Source organism: Podarcis raffonei, chromosome 11, assembly GCF_027172205.1.
Source record: "Podarcis raffonei isolate rPodRaf1 chromosome 11, rPodRaf1.pri, whole genome shotgun sequence".
NCBI lineage: Eukaryota > Metazoa > Chordata > Lepidosauria > Squamata > Lacertidae > Podarcis > Podarcis raffonei.
This window is the reverse complement of record NC_070612.1, coordinates 65,416,851-65,441,783: the sequence shown is the minus strand read 5'-3', so window position 1 is coordinate 65,441,783 and position 24,933 is coordinate 65,416,851. Positions and strand designations below refer to the sequence as shown.

Genomic DNA, 24,933 nt, shown 5'->3' with positions numbered 1-24,933 from the left:
AAACAACACACACCCTTGTGAAAGCTGTTTTTGTGCAAGCTTCATGAGCTGTCTCAAGGAGTGGATAAGGTATTTAAATCCAAACACATACTTACGTTAGTAAGAACCTGCTGTTTCATTGCTTTTAATTATAGTAATAAATTTTATTTATACCCCACCCTCCCTGGCCAGAGCCAGGCACCAGTAAAATTACAGTAAAAACATAATAGGGGGGAAAAAACCCCAATTTAAAATACAGGTTAAAATGCAATTTAAAATGCAGCCTCATTTTAAAAATAGCCCATAGATCAAAACCATAAGGGGAGGGAAACATAAGCGTCAGACTGAGTCCAAACCAAAGGCCAGGTGGAACAGCTGTGTCTTGTAGGCCCTGCGGAAAGATGTCAAGTCCCACAGGGCCCTAGTCTCTTGTGACAGAGCGTTCCACCAAGTCGGGGCCACTACTGAAAAGGTCCTGGCCCTAGTTGAGACCAATCTAACCACCTTGCGACTTGGGACCTCCAAAATGTTGTCATTTGTGGACCTTAAGGTCCTCTGTGGGGCATACCAGGAGAGGTAGTCCCTTAGGTATGAGGATCCTAGGCCGCATAGGGCTTTAAAGGTCAAAACCAGCACCTTTAACCTGACCCTGTACTCCACCGGGAGCCAGTGCAGTTGGTAAAGCACTGGATGAATGTGATCCCGCGGCAAGGACCCCAAAGGAGCCTCACTGCGGCATTCTGGAATTTCTGGGTCAGCTTCAAGGCCAGCCCTGCATAGAGCAAGTAACAATAATTAAGTCTGGAGGTGACCGTCACATGGATCACTGTGGCCAGATCAGGGCGAGAAAGGGAAGGGACCAACTGCTTAATATGGTAGAGATGGAAATTTGGATATTATTATTCCAGAAAACAAGAGCAGGAATTGGCAAGTGTGACATAAGAATGCTCTGTTTATAGTTGGTGCTACAATAAAGTCATACTTGCTACTCCTATTTCTTAATATATCACTCCAAAGCAAGAAATCACCAAAAGCATGGTCCATAGGGAAGTTTTATTAAGTGAATGTAGAATTTCCTGGTTGATTTTCCTCAAGACTGGACACACGAGTACCATAAGAAAATATAAAACTTTTCATTTGCATATACAATTCAATGTATCATATGCCTTCATTATATATCTTTAGGTCATAGAATCATAGAGTTGGAAGAGACCACACGGGCCATCGAGTCCAACCCCCTGCCAAGCAGGAAACACCATCAGAGCACTCTGATGCCTTGGGCTGATTAACATTCCATGTCCTTTTAAATATGTTTGTGATAGGAGGGTTATTGGTTTGGTAGACAATGTAGTGTGTGCATGCTCAGCGGATGACCTCCAAACCATCCTAAATATATTCACAGAAGCTTACGAAAAGCTTGGCTTGTTGCTCAACATCCAAAAAACCAAAGTGCTGCACCAACAAGTACAAAATAACCCCTCTGCAGTGCCACAAATCCAACTCAATCGTGTAACATTGGAAAATGTTGATCACTTCTCCTACCTAGGCAGTTATCTTTCTACAAGGGTCAACATTGATGCCAAAATCCAGCATCACCTGAGCTCTGTGAGTGCGGCTTTCTCCCGAATGAAGTACAGAGTGTTTGAGGACATTGGCAGGGAAACCAAAATGCTTGTTTACAAAACTATTGTACTACCAACCTTACTGTATGCTTGTGAAACATGGACCACTTACAAACGCCATCTCCAACTTCTTGAAAGATTCCATCAATGGTGTCTCTGAAAAATCTTACACAACACTTGGGAAGACAGAACTGGATCCAGACAGTGTACTGGATGAAGCAAAGATCCCCAGTGTTGAAGCAATGATTCTTCAACATCAACTTCGTTGGACTGGTCATGTTGTGCGGATGCTTGATGATTGTCTTCCTAAGTAACTACTCTACTCCGAACTTAAAAATGGAAAGTGTAATGCTGGTGGTCAACAAAAGAGGTTTAAAGACTGTCTCAAGGCAAATCTAAAAAAATGTAGTATAAACACCGACAACTGGGAAACACTGGCCTGCGAGCGCTCCAGTTGGAGAACAGCCTTTTTACCAAAGGTGTCATGGACTATGAAGACAGTCAAACTCAGAACGCAAGGGAGAAACATGCTAAGAGAAAGGCATGCTTGGCAAATCCACACCGTGATCAACTCCCACCCGGGAACCAATGTCCCCACTGTGGAAGGACGTGTGGATTCAGAATTGGCCTCCACGGTCACTTACAGACTCATTGTTAAAACCGTGTTTATGGAAGACAATCTTACATGGCTACTATTAATAAAAAACAATGTGCTAAATAATTAATAATAATAATAATAATAATAATAATAATAATAATAATAATCAGGTGCTTTTGTTCCTTCCTAACTTATAAAACTAGTTAAAGGTAAATGACAGGGAACAAAGCATTCTCAGTCCAAAAGCTTCCAGGTTTAGGCCCTATCCAACGCCCATGTTTCCATTAGTGGCAACTTTAAAGGGGCTTGGTGTTGGTGGGGCAGGTGGAGCCCAACAATGGGTAAAGCAGGCAACCAACACAAGGGAGGCTCCTTTGGCTGGAGAAGCTTGACACAATGCCTGGAGCTCCTACCTGGTTTCTCTCGTCCATCTTTCCATTCATCTCCTGTTACCTTTTGCTTGAGTGCCTGGAGATTGCTGGCTGTAATGCAGGTGCTTACTCTACCAACTATTGGAGAAGCCACACTCTGTCCACCCCCAGCAAATATCCTACCTGTACAAAGGGGCTGCTCTTTCGTGGTGGGTAGGACCATGTTGCCCATTTTTTAGGTCTCTGTCCCTCCATTTTCCCATTTCAGATCTGATACTCCTTGTGTTGCTGGTTTCACCTCAAAACTTAACCTTTGCGGTATGCAATGGAGAACTCGGAGAAGGAAGGGAATGTGGCCCAGACCTAGGTGGCGTTCTGTGCAAGGGGAGGGATGTGATTGTATGTGTTGAAGTAAACGGCAGAAAGGAGTCCATCTCTAGCATGCACTTTCTTCTGCTGCCTCTCCCCGGTTCTTGGCTGCCTCCATCCCCATCTTGGTATCTCTTTTGACACTCCACAAATATAGCATCCTCAAGGGCAAAGGTCCATCCCAAAATACCTCAACAGCTACAGTTCAAAGATCGCAACCAGTGTCTCTGCTGCCCCAAAGTGCAGAAGGGGCAGACTTCTGCTCCCTAGGACAAAATGCGTGGATGTGTCACTGTCTTGAACTGAAGTCACGTCTCTTTCTTGCCTGGATGAAGCAAGCTGTTTGTGGGGCTGGAAGGCTTGTTTGTGCACGAGCAAACAAGAAATTAGCAAATTTTAATATAACTCTTTTCAAAGAGTTTTAAACAGTAACTCCACTGATGGGTCATTTGACTATCCACTGGCCCTCCCTCCATACCAAGGCATAGCTTGCATTTGCAGTTGCAGCCACCACAGGCCTCCCTAAAGGGGAGGCAGCATGTGGTCTTAGTAGTTTAGGAGCAGATCATGGACTGCCAGAATCAGGCTGAAGACTGTGTTTTTACCCATTAACTCTTTATCACTTAGTCAACTTAGCCAAAGCTTCTTGGGGAAGGGGGAAGAGTATATTTTCTATGGTTTGTTGCACTATGCCAGAAAATTGAGCAGCTGAACTATAGGCTGGAAAACAGCTGGCATACTGCTCTGTGAAAATACAGTTCCATTCCTCACAACATCATGGGAAAGCGAAAACCACCACAGGTAGGGAAAGTATGCAAGAGTAAAGACGAAAGCAAAGGAGTACTCTTCTGCCATGAGGCCTAAAGGGGGACAAAATTAACCCAGAGCAGGATTTGGCAATTATCCACCAGTGAGCAGCAAACAGTGCCCTGCCAGGCCTGGTTTTCCTTAGTCCTCATACCTTTTCCCTACTGTCAGGGCCAAACAAGACATTATGTAAAGCACCAAACTGCATCTTTTGACTGAAGGTTTTGGTTTGGTTTGCTTGACACAAATTGCTAAGTGTGGCATGAGGAGGAGCAGTTTGGATCAGGATTCCAGTGTGGGGGACTTTAACTCTTTGTCCCCTGCTCAGTCTAGATAAAGGGCCCTCTTCCTGCAATTTAGATGCGGTGTGTGTGTGTGTTCTGAAGCTCCCACTGAAGCAAATGGGTATTATTTTTCCAATGCAAACTGCAGGTTCAAGGTCTCTGACCTGGACTGAGCCCACAGCAAGGGTGAAGAGTTAAAACCCACCTACTCAATGCTGGTGTCCTGATCCAGATGTGCCCTCCAATTCCAGTGCTGACAGTGTGTACAAACTGCACTTACCGAAGAGATAAGGCCCTTAGTTGGGCAGCCCTTTGCATTTGTCCAGCTCTAATCGCTTTAATACCACTCCTATACGATGCTTCATCTTCTTGTTCCTCAGCCCCATCTTTATGATCCATCAAAACTGATGGTATTTTATTGCTCCTTGCAATGCTGCGGAAAATATATCTCCCATTATTTTTGGTGTGTAAAAGATCCACAAGCAATTGATAATTGGAATTGTCCTTCAAGATCCATGTAGATTTTGCATTTCCCTGAAATGTTTCTCACATATATGCACACATTAGAAGGGGCCATAAACTCCCCTCTAGAACTAGAGAAGTGAAACTATGGAAATGGAGAGTTGATCTGACACCCCCCCCTTCCAAAACACCCACAACAGACCCAGCCATGGGCGTAGCCAAGGGGGGGCATCTGCCCCCCTAAATCAAGTAAATACATAAAAATACTTAACTAACTGAGGTTCTGCCCTCCCCCCCAAATCCTGGCTATGCCCACAAACCCAAGTGCTGCAGATAAAAATATTTCACACAGAAGAACAGCCCATTTAACAAACAAACAAACTTCAGGTCTGTTTTTGTGCAATTCCCTTTAAAAGGTCTTCTTCTTTCAAAAATGTCAAGCTCCCTGCCCCAATACCATTCCCTGTGGTGCACTAAGCTTACACTTCCCAGCAGGACCCTGCACATGGAGCAAAAACCTATTCCTGCCACAAATCCATATTGGGATCCGCCAGAGCAACAATGCTTCCTGCTTTCCAGCCCAGAGCTCAATATGTATAAATATGTATAATTGTTATACACCTCCATAACTTCAGTGAGCCCAGACGTCTGTCTTCTGAAAGTGGGAGCAGGGCTTCTTGAGATGGCGTTAGAGAAGTGTCCATCTTCCACGATTGCTGTAGCAGCATTTTAAGGAGTTCAGTTCATCCAGTTGGGATAATGGCTGGGAAAAGATACAAGGAGAAACGCTGGGCTAGAAGTTCACACACAACTGGCTGTTTATGCAAAAAGCACACACAGGGGTGTAGGAAGGCAGGTGTGGGGGTGCGTTCCACCCCGGTGTCATCCCTGAGAGGGGGACAAAACGGCAAACCGTGGGGGCCTGGCATCCGCCAGGCGGACTCCGTGGGCCCACTCTGGGGGCTGGAGCAGCCCCTAGGTCCATGATTACAGAATAATGTGGTCCCCCCCACCTCCTTGCCTGAACCCCAGTGAGGGAAGGGGGAGCGCTCAGGGGCAGAGCTCTGCAACCTCACCTGCCCACTCTACTCTAAGGCAGCTTCCGACATTCCTCTGTGGAGCCTGAGCGCCCAATGGCCGCCTGTGGAGGATGGTTCCGTCTGTCTGTCTGGACAGCCCTGCGGTGCAGTGGTTAGAGCGCCCGAGAGAGCAGGGTTCGAATCCCCGCTCGGCCGGACCGGGCAGTCCTGGGCCAAGTCGCTCCTCTGGCCTCACCTGCCGGCGCCTCAGGCCTTTTCCAGGCGCCCAGGACGGAAGTCTGCGGAAGTCCCTGGGCAAGCGCCGAGTCCTCCTGCTTCTCCTCCTCGCGCGGGGCTTCAGGGATGTGCGGCCTGGAAGGAAGGCGAAACCTCCGCTAAGGGGAGCCAGCCAGAAGCGGAGCCCGCCGGCCTCTGGCGGCGCGACCAGGGGGGCTGCCGAGAGAGAGGAGGGGGAGCCGCCAGGCCCGGGGCGCCTCTGCCCGACCAGGAGGGAGGGGCGCCTGAAGGAGGGAAGGGGCCGAGGGGAGGCGGAGGAAGGCGGGCGGGCGGGCGGAGGGGCCCGAGCCGGCGGCGCCCCTTCGCGGGAAGAGAGAGCGCGGGGCCCGGCGGGCTGCCTTTGCCTCCCGCCAGAGAGCGGAGGAAGGAAGAAGGGCGGGCGGGCGGGCGGCCGCCGAGGAGCCCCGCTCGGGATTTGGCCGCCGGAGGAGGCGGACGCGGCTGCCCGGCTGCTGCCGCCGCCCCTTTTCGAAGAGAACGGGCGAGCGAGAGGGAGCCGCGTTGCCGGGGACCTAGCGGCGCAGAGGCGCGACGGACCAGGCAGCCGTGCAGACGCGCCGAGAGAAAGAAGGAGGGAGGCCCTGGGCCGCCGCAAGTCCGTCCTGCCTCCGCTGCTGCTTCTCGGCCGGCCGAACTGCGTCGCCTGCGGCAAGGAGCGCGAAGCGGCGGAAGGTGGGTGCGCGGGCGGAGAGACCCCCGGGCGGGCGGGCGGAGAGACGGGCGGGTCCCGGGCTTCCCTCCTCCTCCTCCCGGAGCCCCTCTCCCTCGGGGGGGGGTGTCTCCCCACAGAAGGGGAGCCTGGGGGGGACCCGAGAGGGCTTGGCGCCCCGAGGAGCCTCCTCGGCGAGGGGGGGGAGTGGCGCTGCGTTGCGGCAGATGGCAGCGGGGGCCTCGTCCTCGGGTTCGCCTTCCTGCTTTTGAATCCGGATTGAACAGGTGGAGCGAGGCGACGCGGCTTCGGCTTCTCTCGGGCTCTTCGTTGGACGAGGAGAGCGAAGCCTTGCCGCCCCTCCGGCCTCCATGGGGGGGCATGGCTGGAGGGGGTGCCTGGACCTCTGGGAGATTCTTCTCAGTTTCAGAATAAGGATGTGAGGCTTGTCCCCCCCCTCCTGCTCCCATGGGACGGTCCTGCGGGGGCCCAGGCTGATTCCCAGGGGAGGGAAGTTGTGGCGACCGGGGGGGGTGTCATGTCAGACACGGAAACCGGTGCCCTGGAGCGGTCCTGACCACACTTTCCCTCGCCACACTTTGTGCTCCAGCAGAACCCCCCCCCCCTCCTGCGGAGTCTGCAGGTGCCCCTTACAGGCCGGGAGCACAGCAGGTGGTTTGGGTTCCCTGCCAGCATCAAGGCATTTAATAAGCACCCCCCCTTGCTGTGGAGAAGAGCTACAAGCTAGGCCAGGCCAGGGTTTTGGTTCTCCAGGGATGCTTCAGCCTGTAAAAAGGACAAAATCCACCCCCACCCCCCCACCCAAGCAGGCAACAAGAAGACTGGCTGTTCAGTGTATTTGCTCCCACCTCCCAGTAAAATTATGTATTACTTACATGTTACCTTTTTGAATCCCCTATGCTCTGCTCATCAGGGTAACTTGTAAACAAGTTCCACTGCTTTCAAATGAATGTTTAGGATAGGGCACTTAGGGTGCCAGAGGATTTGAATTAATGTGCAAATGTTCTATGTAAGTTAAAGATCACCTTCCTCTTCATGTCATTGTTTGCACATGAAATGAAGAGCAAAGCCCAGCCTTTACAGTATTTCTTAAGATACTATTTTGCAGTGCTGAACTGAATCTGTTCCTCTAAATATTAAAGATAAGGTGGGGAGGGGGGAATCTATGATTTTTCAGATAAAATAGGTACCACATTCTATCGCCAACAAATTTATAATGTTCCTATGTGGTCTTTTATGGATTGGGGGCAGGGATACCATTAGATTCAGACTATGCTTTTGTATATGAAGAAGTAATGAAGCAGTTATATAGATATGTTTTTAAAATGCTTAATTTGCTTCATAGTGACCTACAAAGAAGGTTTCTGGTCGATATATGAAGTTTGGCTTGCATTATTGCTATTTGCTTAAAATAGCATTGCTTCCTGGAACCAAAAGGTGTTGCAGTGCTTCAGTGCAGGGCATGGTTTTCTATTTCAGTATATGCAAAATACACTTTTGTGTATTTTGCTTATCTTTGTTTATTCTCTCACCCTCCCAAAAGTACCATTGCATTAGGTCACCTGAAGAAAATGTCACTATCAGCTAGCTCATATTACCTATTTAAAAAATGGGTGCGGGCCCTGTTCAAGAGAACTTAATACAAATCCCCAAATATTCACAAGATATATGAGAGAACTTTTATGCGTAAAAAGTTTAAGGGTTTTACTAGTAATCCTCAAACATGTGAAGTGATTCATTCAAAATGTATATACAAGTAGCTAGGTAACATGAAGTCACCCATGACTTCTACCAGTTTGACCCTCTGCTTCTTTCCTTTCATGTAGCCCTAATACTTGCAGGCCTGGGTTGGAGTGGGAGACTTTACCAGGCACCATAAGCACCCTGCCTGCACCCACTCACTTGACAACAGTCATTTATGTTTGTCTGATAGACAGAAAGTCTTCCCCTCTCCCTTTCCAAGGGTTCGTTGTATGGCCTTAGTAACTGTCTCTCAATCTTGGTTTCCCATTCAGTAATAGGACTGCCAACTGTTCAGGAGGAAGAAGAAAAAACATGCCTGACTTGCTTTTGTGCCTGTAACATTGCAGCATGATCTGCAGAAATGAGCAGCTGAAGCTTTTCATAATGGAGAGAATTATCACTTACCAAGGGCTGCAGATCAAGCTATATAGGCAAAGAAATAACAATAAAACCCGTATCTGTAAAATAGGAATAGTAGCAACTTGACAGGGGTGTTATATATGTATGCAGTCATTTAGCTTTTGTTGTCTATGCTCTGGTAACCTCTAGGTTAGATTACTTCAATGTGGCATATGTGGAGCTACCTTTGAAGATGGTTTGGAAACTGCAGCTGGTACAGAAATTGTCCGCCAGATTGTTGACCAGAAACAAGGCAGTCTAAACATTAATACTAATTCTGGCGTGAGTGCACCGGCTTCCAGTGAATTTCAATGCTCAATTCAAGGTGTTGGTTTTGACCTTTAAAGCCTTATGCTGCTCAAGATCCCAATACCTCAAGGACTACCACTCTCCACATGAACCATGTGGTCATCCTCCTCCTTCAGGCAGTTGCTTAGGGCGTTGACCTGAGTAAACACCACCTTAGTGATGGCTCTTCACTTATGGTGCACTCTTCCCAGGGAGGCATAGCTGGCAACCTCATTATCTACCTTTAGGGGCCAGGCAAAAACATTTCTTTTTCACCAACCTTTAATCTTCTGTGGCCTGCTTCAGTGGATGAGATGTCTTGAGTCCTGCCTAATTGTAAATCTGAATTTGTTTTTATATTTTACTCTGTCTTAGTTTTACTTTGGTTTTAATATTTGTTCTTTCTCTGTAAGTCACTTTTGGTTACAGTGGTACCTCGGGTTACAGACACTTCAGGTTACAGACGCTTCAGGTTACAGACTCCACTAACCCAGAAATAGTACCTTGGGTTAAGAACTTTGTTTCAGGATGAGAACAGAAATCACGCGGTGGCGGTGCGGCGGCAGTGGGAGGCCCCATTAGCTAAAGGTTAAGAACAGTTTCAGGTTAAGAACGGACCTCCAGAATGAAATAAGTTCTTAACCTGAGGTACCACTGTACTTTTTTAAAAGAAAAAGAAAAAAGTGACTTATTTTAAGATTTTTGCAAAATCAAGTCATGAAAAATAGAGGACTGTTATGCGGCATTTGCATCCGTTTGCTTTTGCAATGTGAACAAAGGTTTGCAGGAGTTTATTTGTTTTCTTTCACTTATACCTGAGGGTGCATGAAGGGTTTTGCATCTAGTATAAGTGGGCCTCTCATAAATTGGGAATTTTGTATCCTAAAATTATTTTCCTGATATCATTGGAGATTTCCTGAAATCACAAGCATCATCAAATATAATTGATATGCTTCTTCTATGACAAGCCAGCATAGAGTTGTAGTCCAAAATATCTGAAGAGCAGCACCTTGGCTACCACCGTTCTGTGAGCTTCAGTTTGTAACTTGTAGAGAAATGGGCACCATTATTTATTGTGTGATACAAGCCTCGCTGTGGAAAACATTCATTATCATTCCATGACTCTGTAATACCTTTTACATCTTTCAAAATTAAGAATTACCATACACTCCTGCAACCTTTTAATTGGTTCATTTAGTCAACTAAACTTTAATTGCTGGGACTGTCAACAAGGAGGGAAAATGGTGAGACTTAAGAGTCCTGAAAGGAGTCCTACTGCACAGGTTATGCTGATGTTTTTGTACCATCCTGGACCAAAGAATTAAAATGGAAGCATAAAGATTCATTTTCCTTCTAACCTGTATCTAAAACTGGGAGAGAATTTACAATTATGAATTAATTCACATTTGACAGAATCTGCCTGGCATACATAGTATTTCCTTTGGCATTTAAAAGGTCCCCCTGATAGTTTCTTCCTTTTCAACTTACACGTGTCTGTCCCTTTATGCTGCCTTTTATCTCCCCTGTCCCACATTAGCACACACAGAGGAAACTATGGAATTGGAGGTGTGTGTCTGAAAGGCCTGAGAGCAATTCATTCCAAATCTTGCTTTGAAACGTGAAAGGCAGCTGAGTAAATCTTTAGGTATACTCTGCTACAGAGTGGATCAGTATTTGACAAGGTTAGGAGGATTTTGGTATCATCCTACAATGCAGTGTCTACCAAAACTACAGATGATTTCTAAATTGCAGAGATTCAGGTAATTGGTGATAAAAGCCCCTGGATTTGCAAATACAATAATGAAACGTATCGAGTAAAGAAAATGTTGAGTAGCTGTAGAAAGCCTCCATGTTTCTAGATGTTTCTGGCTGAATATACAAAAGAAATGCTCTTTCTTCTATTAGATAATTTTTAATGTGTCATTTCTTGCTGTAGAGGATTGACACATGATGTTTATCAGTTTATGTATTTATTTCAAATCCTTCTCTTGGCTGAACCTTATTTATCCAAAGATAAAGTGTAGAAGTCTGGCTTCACGCAACTCTGTAGGGCCCCTGAATTATGTCAGGTCCTTTTTCTGGACCCTGCTATAATATGGGTTAATTTCCAGAGGGGTAGTTTTGTGGGTGTATTGGTGCGTGGGTGTGGGTGTTGCAGCAAAATCATGCCTTAAGAAACTTTCTTGTAGCATAGGCTTTCATAGACTAGAATCCTGTTTACTAAAAGCATTTTGGGTTAAGCTGATGGTAGAAACAAGTTGTGTTGGGTAGCTTCTACAGTACAAGGGTGGCAATTGTGAGCAAACTATTTTGGCACCCTGATTATGTAAACAAGTCTTGGAGCTACTTTTGTGCAGTCTAATGTAATTTGGAATTTACTTTCTCATCCTATCTGCATCTTCTTAGCACGTTCCTTGCCAGTTGTTGGTTCTGAAGAATCCATTTAGATCTGGGTACTGCAATACAGTAGCATGCAGAGCGACATGTAGCTTCACTTCCTGCCTTATTCATCAATGCACTCTGCACTTGTATACCTATTACAGTGGTACCTCAGGGTACATACGCTTCAGGTTACAGACTCCGCTAACCCAGAAATATTGCTTCAGGTTAAGAACTTTGCTTCAGGATGGGAACAGAAATCGTGTTCCGGCGGTGTGGTGGCAGCAGGAGGCCCCATTAGCTAAAGTGGTGCTTCAGATTAAGAACAGTTTCAGGTTAAGAACGGACCTCCAGAACGAATTAAGTACTTAACCCAAGGTACCACTGTACACTTGTGTTTCAGGTCAAAGTGTTTAACTGACTGCTCTGAAGTGATGTCAGGAAAACAGTTAATGCAAGCCATTGGGGATCACAGGTTTTTTTTAATTTTCTAAGACTTGCTAACACTTCTTTCATATAATAGAGTTACATATAGTACATTGCCAGGTGCCTAGTATGGCACATAACTTTCAAGAGAGGTAGGAAACCACTAAGAGAGACTAGAAACCTAAATTGGCTGCTTTGAAGAGCTGGTTGGCTTTGTTAACCTTCTAAATGCAAATAAGCTAAATTAAAAAGTAAATCTACTAGCAACACATTGATATTCCTGATCCACAGATAAGTCACACACAAAACTTCAGTTGCATGCAGTTATTTATGTGTAGGTAAGTTCTACATCTAGTAGCCCAGTTAGAAGATAGGGAATGTATTGCAATATATTTGAAGGTAATAAGTTTTATACCGGCTTATAGGCTAGTGATTTATTTGGTAACAATTATGTGGATTATTTTAATGAATTCTGTGTTAGAGTGATCATTGTAGGCTCCAGAATGAGTTACATGTTTATTCCATTTCTCAGCTGTTGATTTAAAAGAGCCCAAGGATTTCTTCACATTGTTCTCTCCCACCACATAAGAACACCATGTGTGAAGTCTTTGGAGTTTAAATTTACCCCCATGTAAACCATGTATTTTTTACAAAGCAAGCAAACAAAGCTTCAATAAATACTGTTTCTCCATAAACAGTTCTATGAGACAAAATTAGTCCAATTCCATTTAACCATTTTATTAAAAATAACAACCAAAAAGCAATTATGAGGATACTTGCCTGTGAAACAAGAATATCTTTTAGTGAGACAGCAGCTTATCACATAGTCAAGTGTCTAGCATGGTATAGATCCAGTGGTGTTTTTCTAGAAAAAGGTGCTGGAGCTCACCATGAACTTTTTTTAGAATGGCAATGGTGCCCTCCTGAGAGGAGCCAGAGCAGAGCTCTGACTGAAAAAAGCCCTGTGCGTATCTCTCTTAGTGAAACAGAAGCTACTGTCCTTAAAAATAGAAGCACTATAAAATGCAACATTTTCTTAACGAGCAATTATGTATTATGCTTAAATATCACCTTGTACCAGAAACACACCATCCACTATGCAGATCTTCATGCAGGTGCCTACCTCTCACAAATCCATTGTCAACAGCCCAAAGCCACAATACAGCTGTTTGTGTGTTTGTGTCAGACCCTCAGGTTGCACATCTAAATCTTGAATCAGCACAACATGCTTGAATCAGCAAGGTCATAGGAGACCTAGCCCATCCCTCCTTTAGGACCAGCCCAGCAGACTAACAAAATGTTACTTGTAACTCACAGTTCTCAGCTTAAACATCTCTAGTGCTTCCTTAAGGACCTGCTGCTAATCCTATCATAAAACTTGAGAGGTAGACCTGTTCTTGCTTGCAGACAAGCACTAAGCTGAAATGACTCTGCAGCCGCAGGAGTGATCCGTGGATCAGGTCTACCTCCCAAGTTTTATGAAGAGAATTGCAAGTACCCGTGTGTATTTTCACCGTGTTATTTGATTTACTTTTCTTTTGTTTATACCTGCCCTTCCTTGTCTGCTCTTTACATAATGCAAACAGAATCAATAGAAAGAAAATTAGAGGCCAGGGATGCAATGAGTCAAAAAGTGTCAGTTAATCCACTTGCGGAGTCTTGCAGAAGATTAACCCAGAGGGTTTTGCGGTTCTTGTGGGTAAGTTATGGCTACTTTAAAACATGTGCAATTGTTACATATACATTCTTATTGTTTAATAACGATTTATTGCTAATCACTTTGAGATGAGTGATTCATAAGTGGAGTAAAATAAAAATGCTATGCAAAAATAATCCGTTATTTATTAAGGGTCGTCTAGTCCAACCCCCTGCAATGCAGAAATAATTACTTGACTTGTAACACAGTGGGCATGACACTTCCGTGTAATTTACTTACATGATTGTGACTGTAGGTGCACAGCCCCAAAATGAATGAATGGGGGAGTGGCACCTGCTGAGGAAAGAGCCTTCCTTCCTGAGCTCTGGGGAGGCGCATGATGTGTACAAAAAATGGAATGTGTACAAAAAATGGAATGTGTACAGGATGTGTACAAAAAATGGAAAAGGGGGGAAACCACCAAAGAGGAATTCAAACAAATAGCCAGCACGTGTAGACACAAAGTCAGAAAAGCTAAAGCACAGAATGAACTCAGGCTTGCTAGAGAGGTTAAAAGCAACAAAAAAGGCTTTTATGGGTATGTTCGTAGCAAAAGGAAGAACAAAGAAACAGTGGGGTCACTCAGAGAAGAAGATGGTGAAATGCAAACAGGGAACACAGAAAGGGCTGAACTCCTCAATGCCTTCTTTGCCTCAGTCTTCTCCGATAAAGAAAACAATGCCCGACCTGAAGAATTTGGAGCAAATGATTCAGCAGAGGAAAAACAGCCCAGAATAACTAAGGAGATAGTACAAGAATACTTGGCTAGTCTAGATGTATTCAAGTCTCCAGGGCCAGATGAACTGCATCCAAGAGTATTAAAAGAACTGGCAGATGTGATCTCAGAACCACTGGCAGTCATCTTTGAGAATTCCTGGAGAACAGGCGAAGTCCCGGCAGACTGGAGGAGGGCAAATGTTGTCCCTATTTTCAAAAAGGGGAAAAGAGAGGACCCAAATAATTACCGCCCAGTCAGTCTGACATCAATACCAGGGAAGATTCTGGAGCAGATCATTAAGCAAACAGTCTGTGAGCACCTAGAAAGGAATGCTGTGATCACCAATAGTCGGCATGGATTTCTGAAAAATAAGTCATGTCAGACTAACCTGATCTCGTTTTTTGACAGAATTACAAGCCTGGTAGATGAAGGGAACGCAGTGGATGTAGCCTACCTTGATTTCAGCAAGGCATTTGACAAGGTGCCCCATGATATTCTTGTAAAGAAGCTGGTAAAATGCGGTCTTGACTATGCTACCACTCAGTGGATTTGTAACTGGCTGACTGACCGAACCCAAAGGGTGCTCATCAATGGGTCCTCTTCATCCTGGAGAAGAGTGACTAGTGGGGTGCCACAGGGTTCTGTCTTGGGCCCGGTCTTATTCAACATCTTTATCAACGACTTGGATGATGGACTCAAGGGCATCCTGATCAAATTTGCAGATGACACCAAACTGGGAGGGGTGGCCAACAACCCAGAGGACAGGATCACACTTCAAAACGACCTTGACAGATTAGAGAACTGGGCCAAAACAAACAAGATGAATTTTAACAGGGAGAAATGTAAAGTATTGCACTTGGGCAAAAAAATTGAGAGGCACAAATACAAGATGGGTGACACCTGGCTTGAGAGCAGTACATGTGAAAAGGATCTAAGTTTGACGACAAACTTGACATGAGCCAACAGTGTGACGCGGCAGCTAAAAAAGCCAATGCAATTCTGGGCTGCATCAATAGGAGTATAGCATCTAGATGAAGGGAAGTAATAGTACCACTGTATTCTGCTCTGGTCAGACCTCACCTGGAGTACTGTGTCCAGTTCTGGGCACCACAGTTCAAGAAGGACACTGACAAACTGGAACGTGTCCAGAGGAGGGCAACCAAAATGGTCAAAGGCCTGGAAACGATGCCTTATGAGGAACGGCTAAGGGAGCTGGGCATGTTTAGCCTGGAGAAGAGGAGGTTAAGGGGTGATATGATAGCCATGTTCAAATATAGAAAAGGCTGTCACATAGAGGAGGGAGAAAGGTTGTTTTCTGCTGCTCCAGAGAAGCGGACACGGAGCAATGGATCCAAACTACAAGAAAGAAGATTCCACCTAAACATTAGGAAGAACTTCCTGACAGTAAGAGCTGTTTGACACTGGAATTTGCTGCCAAGGAGTGTGGTGGAGTCTCCTTTTTTGGAGGTCTTTAAGCAGAGGCTTGACAACCATATGTCAGGAGTGCTCTGATGGTGTTTCCTGCTTGGCAGGGGGTTGGACTCGATGGCCCTTGTGGTCTCTTCCAACTCTATGATTCTATTCTATGATTCTATGAAGGCCCTGGGCCCTCGGGTGTCCCTGCAGAGGCCGGTAAGGAAGGTGCTGCATGGGGAAAGGTTCCAGGGGCTCCTGGCTTTACATGATTTGGGGTGGACTCCCAGAACCAAACCCTCACATAAGTGGTTGGGCCCACTGTATATCGTAGGGGCTGAACTTTGAGCTTCTACAAATTTCTGTACTTGTGTGGCAATTGTGTGTCATAAGTGGTTTGTTACAGCAAAAGATTTTGGTTCTCTAGGCAGGACAGTTAAAGCTGACATAAGAACTAGATAGTTGTAGGTTAAATCTGGGTGTCATTTTGCAGTGGATAGATAGATTTTAAATATAAAAAGTTCACATTTTAATTGTAAGACTTTCTAGGTAGCATTTGATTTGTGTGGCGTTCCTGTTAGGAAGTCTTGCTGTCTATAGTGTGAACTGTACCCATGGAATGAAACAAATCTTACTACAAACAATATCTAATTGTTTAATTGAAATAGTCAGTTGACTTCACACTAGGCAGTTCTTCCTTAAATTTGTTGTGTTGATATCTTCAGTGGTGCTTTATGGTAGAAGCAGCTATTGCAGAGTCCTGCAGGAGTATAAATCTTTTACTACCAGTTTTAACAAGTTTGAATTGAGAGCTTTGCTAGTGACAGTTTTCATTAGATATTAAATACATGTGGGAATTGTATGCTGTGCTCTTTATGTTGCTGTTTTATAACTTGTTTCTGACAAAGCTATAGCTAGTGTTTCTAGATCATGTTTGCAGATACCAGGACAGTGAATAATGGAAGTATTTTTACTGTTTGTAGTTTCATGAGAATACTGACGCAAAAGCAAGTCACCTTGTGATTTTTTAAAAATACTGGATTTTATTAAGAATAAGAAAGTTGTTTCGGTACACTTGAGCAAAATGAATGCATCTGCTAAATATTGAATAGAGTTTCCTATTTTTTCAGATCCCCTTCCTTCTCTACCTCCTAACACCATTTCTAAAACTAAAATTTTATTTCTTCCTTTCCTCTTTAAATGGCAGGCATGTCCCATGCCATCTTTGGCCATTTTCTTAGCTTTACAAAAATTAGGCATTCAGGCCCATCAGCACCAATCCTAGCAGGCAAAACTTGCCCAACTGGTTTTACCCACTCTAGCAATCTTTCTTTACAACCAGATTTACAGGATTGTAGGGGGAGGATCTTTGAGAGATAATGCACAGCACCCTCCCCATCTCATTGCAGTATGTTGAACCTTGGCAGAAAAAAACCTTATCTGAAAAAGCCTTGTTGCCTTGCTGATTATGCGGTGTCCTCTTGCTGTAGCCAGGGAATTAAGAACTTGAAAATGTTCTAAGTGTGTATCACTTGTTTATCATTAAGCTAAACATAGCTTGTCAGTTCATATAAATTGTTTTCAGCAATGAGGGCAGGTGCGGTGTAAAACCTTGCTGTTCTCACCTTTTGTAAGACAGAAACTAGATGGTCCCTCTGAGCATTGCTGTTCGAAAATAATCAGCACAGCTAATCTTTTGCTCAAGCAAGCCCTGAAAAGATTATTCTTTTACAAAAAAATTTTGTTTTCAGAAACTGCTTGATCTTGCATCAAAAGTATGCGTTGAATGAGATTTGTTCTCAAGTAAGTGTATGCAGAATTGCAGCTTAAATAGAGTTACTTAGTGTTACATAGGGACGCGGGTGGCGCTGTGGTCTAAACCACAGAGCCTAGGGCTTGCCGATCAGAAGGTCGGCGGTTTGAATCCCCGCGACAGGTACCCCGTTGTTCGGTTCCAGCTCCTGCCAACCAAGCAGTTCGAAAGCACATCAAAGTGCAAGTAGAAAAATAGATACTGCTCCGGCAGGAAGGTAAATGGCGTTTCCGTGCGCTGCTCTGGTTCGCCAGAAGCAGCTTAGTTATGCTGGCCACATGACCCAGAAGCTGTCTGCGGACAAACGCCGGCTCCCTCAGCCTATAGAGTGAGATGAGCGCGCAACCCCAGAGTAATCTTTGCTGCCAAGGAGTGTGGTGGAGTCTCCTTCTTTGGAGGTCTTTAAGCAGAGGCTTGACAACCATATGTCAGGAGTGCTCTGATGGTGTTTCCTGCTTGGCAGGGGGTTGGACTCGATGGCCCTTGTGGTCTCTTCCAACTCTATGATTCTATGATTCAATAATCTGGGACTGGACCTAATGGTCAGGAGTACCTTTACCTTTAATGTTACTTTGGTCAACTTGTGGAAGATTAATAATGACAGAGAATGTCTTATGTGACAACTGCCTAAATGCTTTATACCATGTAGAAATCAAAATTCTTCCCCAGTTTCAATCATATTTGTTAGAAATAGTGAAACAAGCAAAAGATGATTACCATTTATCAGCAAATTAGGTATACTGTACAGTGAAAAGTATGTACATGGGTTTTTAGTTAATTTATCTAAGTATCTTGCATGTTTTTAAATGAGCACAAATAAATGCAAAATAGCATGAGACACAAGTTACCTATAAATAGACTTCAAAGGTATCATTATTTCAACAGTTTTTCTCAAAGATTACTTTAGCACTAGCTGTAAAGTATCTTAGCACATGCTTCTGAAAGTAGGTTGTCAGTGAACAGATATTAGAAAATGATTGTCCTTTATTAGACTAAACTCGGTATTGAATTAATTGTTATATGTTCCATTTTACAATTATAGAATCATAGAATCATAGAGTTGGAAGAGACCACAAGGGCCATCGAGTCCAACCCCCTGCCAAGCAAGAAACACCATCAGAGCACTCCTGACATATGGTTGTCAAGCCTCTGCTTAAAGACCTCCAAAAAAGGAGACTCCACCACACTCCTTGGCAGCAAATTCCAGTGTCGAACAGCTCTTACTGTCAGGAAGTTCTTCCTAATGTTTAGGTGGAATCTTCTTTCTTGTAGTTTGGATCCATTGCTCCGTGTCCGCTTCTCTGGAGCAGCAGAAAACAACCTTTCTCCCTCCTCTATGTGACATCCTTTTATATATTTGAACATGGCTATCATATCACCCCTTAACCTCCTCTTCTCCAGGCTAAACATGCCCAGCTCCCTTAGCCGTTCCTCATAAGGCATCGTTTCCAGGCCTTTGACCATTTTGGTTGCCCTCCTCTGGACACGTTCCAGTTTGTCAGTGTCCTTCTTGAACTGTGGTGCCCAGAACTGAACACAGTACTCCAGGTGAGGTCTGACCAGAGCAGAATACAGTGGTACTATTACTTCCCTTGATCTAGATGCTATACTCCTATTGATGCAGCCCAGAATTGCATTGGCTTTTTTAGCTGCCGCGTCACACTGTTGGCTCATGTCAAGTTTGTCGTCAAACTTAGATCCTTTTCACATGTACTGCTCTCAAGCCAGGTGTCACCCATCTTGTATTTGTGCCTCTCAATTTTTTTGCCCAAGTGCAATACTTTACATTTCTCCCTGTTAAAATTCATCTTGTTTGTTTTGGCCCAGTTCTCTAATCTGTCAAGGTCCTTTTGAAGTGTGATCCTGTCCTCTGGGGTGTTAGCCACCCCTCCCAGTTTGGTGTCATCTGCAAATTTGATCAGGATGCCCTTGAGTCCATCATCCAAGTCGTTGATAAAGATGTTGAATAAGACCGGGCCCAAGACAGAACCCTGTGGCACCCCACTAGTCACTCTTCTCCAGGATGAAAAGGAACCATTGATGAGCACCCTTTGGGTTCGGTCAGTCAGCCAGTTACAAATCCACTGAGTGGTAGCATAGTCAAGACCGCATTTTACCAGCTTCTTTACAAGAATATCATGGGGCACCTTGTCAAATGCCTTGCTGAAATCAAGGTAGGCTACATCCACTGCGTTCCCTTCATCTACCAGGCTTGTAATTCTGTCAAAAAACGAGATCAGGTTAGTCTGACATGACTTATTTTTCAGAAATCCATGCTGACTATTGGTGATCACAGCATTCCTTTCTAGGTGCTCACAGACTGTTTGCTTAATGATCTGCTCCAGAATCTTCCCTGGTATTGATGTCAGACTGACTGGGCGGTAATTATTTGGGTCCTCTCTTTTCCCCTTTTTGAAAATAGGGACAACATTTGCCCTCCTCCAGTCTGCCGGGACTTCGCCTGTTCTCCAGGAATTCTCAAAGATGACTGCCAGTGATTCTGAGATCACATCTGCCAGTTCTTTTAATACTCTTGGATGCAGTTCATCTGGCCCTGGAGACTTGAATACATCTAGACTAGCCAAGTATTCTTGTACTATCTCCTTAGTTATTCTGGGCTGTGTTTCCTCTGCTGAATCATTTGCTCCAAATTCTTCAGGTCGGGCATTGTTTTCTTTATCGGAGAAGACTGAGACAAAGAAGGCATTGAGGAGTTCAGCCCTTTCTGTGTCCCCTGTTTGCATTTCACCATCTTCTCCTCTGAGTGACCCCACTGTTTCTTTGTTCCTCCTTTTGCTACGAACATACCCATAAAAGCCTTTTTTGTTGCTTTTAACCTCTCTAGCAAGCCTGAGTTCATTCTGTGCTTTAGCTTTTCTGACTACACATGCTGGCTATTTCTTTGAATTCCTCTTTGGTGGTTTCCCCCCTTTTCCATTTTTTGTACACATCCTTTTTTAATCTTAACTCAGTTAAAAGTTCTTTAGATAGCCACCCTGGCTTCTTTAGGCACCTTCCATGTTTCCGTCTCATTGGTATTGCCTGAAGTTGTGCTTTTACTATCTCCCTCTTAACAAACTCCCAGCCATCATGAACTCCCTTTCCTTTTAGTATTACTGTCCATGGGATCTCTCCCAGCACTTCCCTAAGTTTTATGAAGTCGGCTTTCTTAAAGTCAAGAAATTGAGTCCTAGTATGCTTGGCTGCTCCTTTCCGCTGTATAGTAAACTTCAGAAGAGCATGATCACTCGCGCCTAATGATCCTTCCACTTCTACCCCACTAACCAGGTCATCAACATTGGTTAGGACCAGATCTAAAATGGCTGTTCCTCTTGTTGCTTCTCCCACTTTCTGGACAATGAAGTTGTCTGCAAGGCCAGTGAGGAATCTGTTTGACCTTATGCTCTTGGCTGAGTTTGACATCCAACAAATATCCGGGTAATTGAAGTCCCCCATTACTACTATCTCCCTTCCTTTTGCATGCTTGGCCATCTGTTCCAGGAAGGCATCATCTATGTCCTCCGTTTGGCTTGGGGATCTATAGTAAACTCTCACAATGAGGTCACTGTTATTCTTCTCTCCCTTAATTTTGACCCAAATGCTCTCACTTTGGCTTTGAGGTTCTAAATCTTGGATCTCTTCACAGGTATACACATCCCTGACATATTACGCCACTCCTCCTCCTTTCTTGTCTGGTCTGTTTCTCTGAAATAGATTGTATCCCTCCATTATTACATTCCAATCATGGGACTTATCCCACCAGGTTTCAGTGATGCCTATTATGTCATATTTAGTTTGCTGTACCAAGAGCTCAAGCTCATCTTGTTTATTTCCCATGCTTTGCGCATTAGTGTACAGACATTGAAGTCCATTAATCATTCCCCCGTGTCTCTTATTTAAGGATTTTTTCCTCCCACCACTAGGTCTGCGTGCTGTTTGCTCCATTTGGTCTATGACATCTTCATCAATTGATAGACTCCTACCTTCAGGAGCACTGTCTCCCTCCCCCACATTAGTCAGTTTAAAGCCCTCCTGATGAGGTTTCTGAGATTTTTGGCAAAAACGTTCCTCCCAACCGTTGTGAGGTGCAGCCCATCGCTTGCCAGAAGTCCATCTTCAAGAAACTGTAGTCCGTGATCTAAGAATCCAAACCGTACCTGTTTACACCATTTGCGAAGCCAGCTGTTCACTTCCACTATTTTTCCCTCTCTCCTTGGGCCACGTCGTTCAACTGGGAGGACAGATGAGATGACAATTTGTGCATTTAATTGCTTCAATTTCCTGCCCAGAGCCTTGTAGTCTCTTTTGATCTTCTGGAGGCTATTGCTTGCAGTGTCATTGGTTCCCACATGAACCAAGAGGAAGGGGTATTTGTCAGTGGGTTTTATTATTCCTTGCAGTCGTTCAGTTACATCTTGGATCTTAGCCCCGGGGAGACAGATGGTGGCTTAGTTTGCATGTAACACTAAACCATGGTTTATTTGAATGATGGTTTATATGATTGATTGTATGAAACCCTGCCCAACAGCTCAACTATGGTTTGTTTACTGCCAACAAACCACAGTCTGAAGACATGTTTGTGGTTTACGAACCTTGATCCTTGACCTGGTTTTAACAGTGACTTGGCACCCTTTCTTAACCATGTTGTCTTCAGCCAGCTGTTGAGCATATGAACACCCTTTAGTAGTTTTTAAAAACCACCCAACTGAATGTTCTCCATGACTTTGGGAAGACAAACTGCTCTTCATCCTATGGTGAAAGCTTTAACGAAATCTCCAGGTGCTTACTTGGTTCTCTACTGCATTTGTAGAGCGTGAGCCAGAATGGTTCAGAATCAGAATGGTTCCTGTGGGCATATTCAGATGCAGATAGGAACCATTCTGATTGCAGCCACTGCTTGCACTCACCGCTCAGCATATTCATGAGGAAGCGGTACCATTAATGCATTTTACCATCATGTGAAAAACAAACAGAAGAAATGATATCTGAGCTGCTTCATGCTGTGCTAAGTTGTACCTGATTAAATAAGGGTGAATTTTTCCATTACTAGTCTAGGCAAATTCAGAAGGATCTAACCTGGATTAATAGCATACTTCCATTTTCAGGAGCAGAAGGCTAAATATCCAAAGCTGGTGTTAGCAGATGTTGGAGGTACCACTACTGCTGGAGGATTTGCTTACTGTGTTTAATCTAAGTTACCTATCCTGCAGGATGCAAGCATGCATCCACACTACATGTTTGCATTTGTGATTTTGTAATTACCCTCACATTGAAAGAAGAGTGGGGGAGAAGGGCAGGTTTTGGTTCACTTTTTTAAGATAAGCCAGTATCCCATTTGCCCCTTAGTTTCTCCCACGGTGTACAGATAAATAGCTGAATGGACTTGATTCCTCCATAAAAAGGGGACATACAGTGAAAATATTGCTTAAGGATTCCTACTCAGCTCATGTTTCTGGGTATGAACTTCATTAATTTTGGTCCTGCTTTTACAGCCTTGACTAAGTATATTTAATTGGAAATATGTAATGCATTCAGTGACACTCATTTTCTAGTAAGACTGTTTAAGATAGAAGGTTTGCTCTCGTGCAAGACATTATAGACCACCTTAACATGTTCAAACGATAAGCATGAATAAACAGGTTTGTTCTGGTACTATTGGAGTTTCAGAGATAACTTTAGGGAGAACCCATTGTAATTCTCAGATTTACACTTTACTACTATATTTTTGTCAAGAGTCTCAAATAACATTTTCAATGAATTTTGTTGAATTCCCAGAACAGAATAGAGTTGCTTGTTCCCAAGTTTAGCTGCTTAAAAGCTACAATCAGATTTTCAGGTTGCACTGTGCCAGTCGCCTACACTAACTAAAACCCCTGTTACAAGTCAAGAACATAACTAAGCCCTTAAAATGCAGCCATGGAGTGGCAAAGATGTAGTCTCTTCTGTTTCCATGTGCTTGACAAACAGGCTAGCCTCCTGCTCTTGAAGAGTAGAATTAGGCTAGCTGTGTGGGCAGGTCTTTCTGTGACTGCAAGGAACATGCAGGGATGGAAGGAAGGTATGCTCAGCTCTTTCTGTGCTCCATTGGGTCACTTTGCGACATCATTTGAAGCAAATTTGCATGATAGCTAAAACAGCAGAGTTTTATTCTTCTGCCACAGTTTATAAGTACTGTGTGTTCTTTGTAGTATTCTGAAACATTACGTAGATTTACTTCTGCATCTTGTGCTTTTTAGTATCTTCATAATTAACAAAATACAATGGGTGATAGTGATGTCCTGCTTGTGCAGAGAAAATCCACCTGTGCAACTGCCCCTTCAACGCCCCCTGCACCCCAGTCCTACTGAGCAGATTTTGGGGGGGACTGGGGGGAAAGGAGAGAAAGTAAAAGCTCTATTGCTCAGGTGGAGGCTGCCTTGTGTGAGCAGACACTCAGTCAGGCTATACTGAATCTCGCGCATAAAGACAAACCTCCTCGTGCTGTTAGATTCTAACGAAAATCTTAAGCCATGGGAACATTTTTGCTTTTATATGTGGTGTTGTTGTTGTTGTTGTTGTCCCTCTCACTTTTTCTTCTTTTTTCCTGTATCACTTTTTTCTTTTAACTGAAATCACCTTAATAAAATGCAATTTTTAAAAAAGCCATGGCAACGTCTGGATGGCAGTGCTGTTTCCCCTTTCATTGTCTTTGATTTGCTGGTACTTTCTTCTGGACGGGCCTCACACTGTGATTGTTTATAGACAAGAGATGTTCTGGTGATTAGTCTATTTCTTTTAAACCCATGGCTAGAGAGGGTCCTGTCTAATTAGTCTTCCTCCCACACCCTTCTACAATCACAAATCTTATTATGCCTGGCTCTTTGTAGCAAAAGAACATTCCAAAGTTGGCTGCATCTTTGAAAATACTCAAACAGCTGTACTGATCATACCCATTGTGAAGCAGACATAACAGAAATACAAACATATTTTATTCTGTTAGTCAAAAGGAACTTGGCCAGAGACAGGTCAGAATTGTAGGTGACACAATAGAGGCATTGTGGACCCCCCCCCCCCATCTTATCCCACTGTAGTCAATGAACATGCACACTGTGAGAAACCATAGCTATACAGAATAACTGCAAGGAGCATTCCACTTATGGAGCAGGATTTCATACTTCCACTGTTCTCTCTCCCCGCCCCCCCGCAAGCAAAAAGAGCTGAGGGGGTGTCTCTGAAATGCTGTTCCAGTGGCAGGAGCGGGTTGGGGGTTGCAGCTGGAGGTAAGCAGTTGTTTGGATCCTGCCAATTCTTCTATCTCCAGCTCTTGAATGATGAGCTAAAACTGAAAGGTTATACAAAGATTAACTATTGCTTCTTTTTTGAGGCTGGTAAGGGTGGGACTTATGTTTCTTAAAATCCCCTTAAGTACTCAGAAACTCCTGTTTGTAACAAAGGATCAGGTCTTATTCAATTTAATGTTTTCTTCTTAATTTAGATTTATGGCGAATGCACAGCAGTTCTTAGCTTATGACTGTACCTTTGTATTTATTTATTTTTTAATTTCATGAACACAAATTCATGTATGTGAAGAAAAAGAAGCA

The 24,933-nt window shown here is 44.1% G+C and overlaps 2 protein-coding genes across 4 annotated transcripts in view; one reads left to right on the top strand and one right to left on the bottom strand.

Annotated features, from left to right (window-relative positions):
- Window positions 1-4,520: 4,520 nt before the first annotated feature.
- On the bottom strand, window positions 4,521-7,871 carry LOC128423705 (WAS/WASL-interacting protein family member 1-like). Its single transcript, XM_053409143.1, has 4 exons — window positions 7,832-7,871; window positions 5,768-6,606; window positions 4,750-5,255; window positions 4,521-4,658 (listed from the first exon to the last, which is right to left on the bottom strand). The coding sequence occupies exons 1-3, from the start codon at window positions 7,869-7,871 to the stop codon at window positions 5,181-5,183; spliced, it is 954 nt and encodes a 317-aa protein (XP_053265118.1). The 3' UTR covers window positions 4,521-4,658; window positions 4,750-5,180.
- PIP5K1B (phosphatidylinositol-4-phosphate 5-kinase type 1 beta) overlaps window positions 6,373-24,933 on the top strand; it is a 110,601-nt gene continuing 92,040 nt past the window's right edge. For all 3 annotated transcript variants that reach the window (XM_053408840.1, XM_053408843.1, XM_053408838.1), the window contains exon 1: window positions 6,373-6,480. The gene's annotated coding sequence lies outside the window, so the exon portion shown is untranslated. The remainder of the gene's footprint in view (window positions 6,481-24,933) is intronic.

Bases quoted from the DNA above. Each gene is read 5' to 3' on its own strand.
- LOC128423705 (XM_053409143.1), bottom strand. From the start codon at position 7,871: ATGCAAGCCAAACTTCATATATCGACCAGAAACCTTCTTT. The intron at 6,607-7,831 runs GTAGGTCACTAT...GGTCCCCCCCAG, and splicing joins ATCGACCAGAAACCTTCTTT to GCTCCCCTTCTGTGGGGAGA. The intron at 5,256-5,767 runs GTGAGGCCAGAG...ATCTTTTCCCAG, and splicing joins AAGGCCTGAGGCGCCGGCAG to CCATTATCCCAACTGGATGA.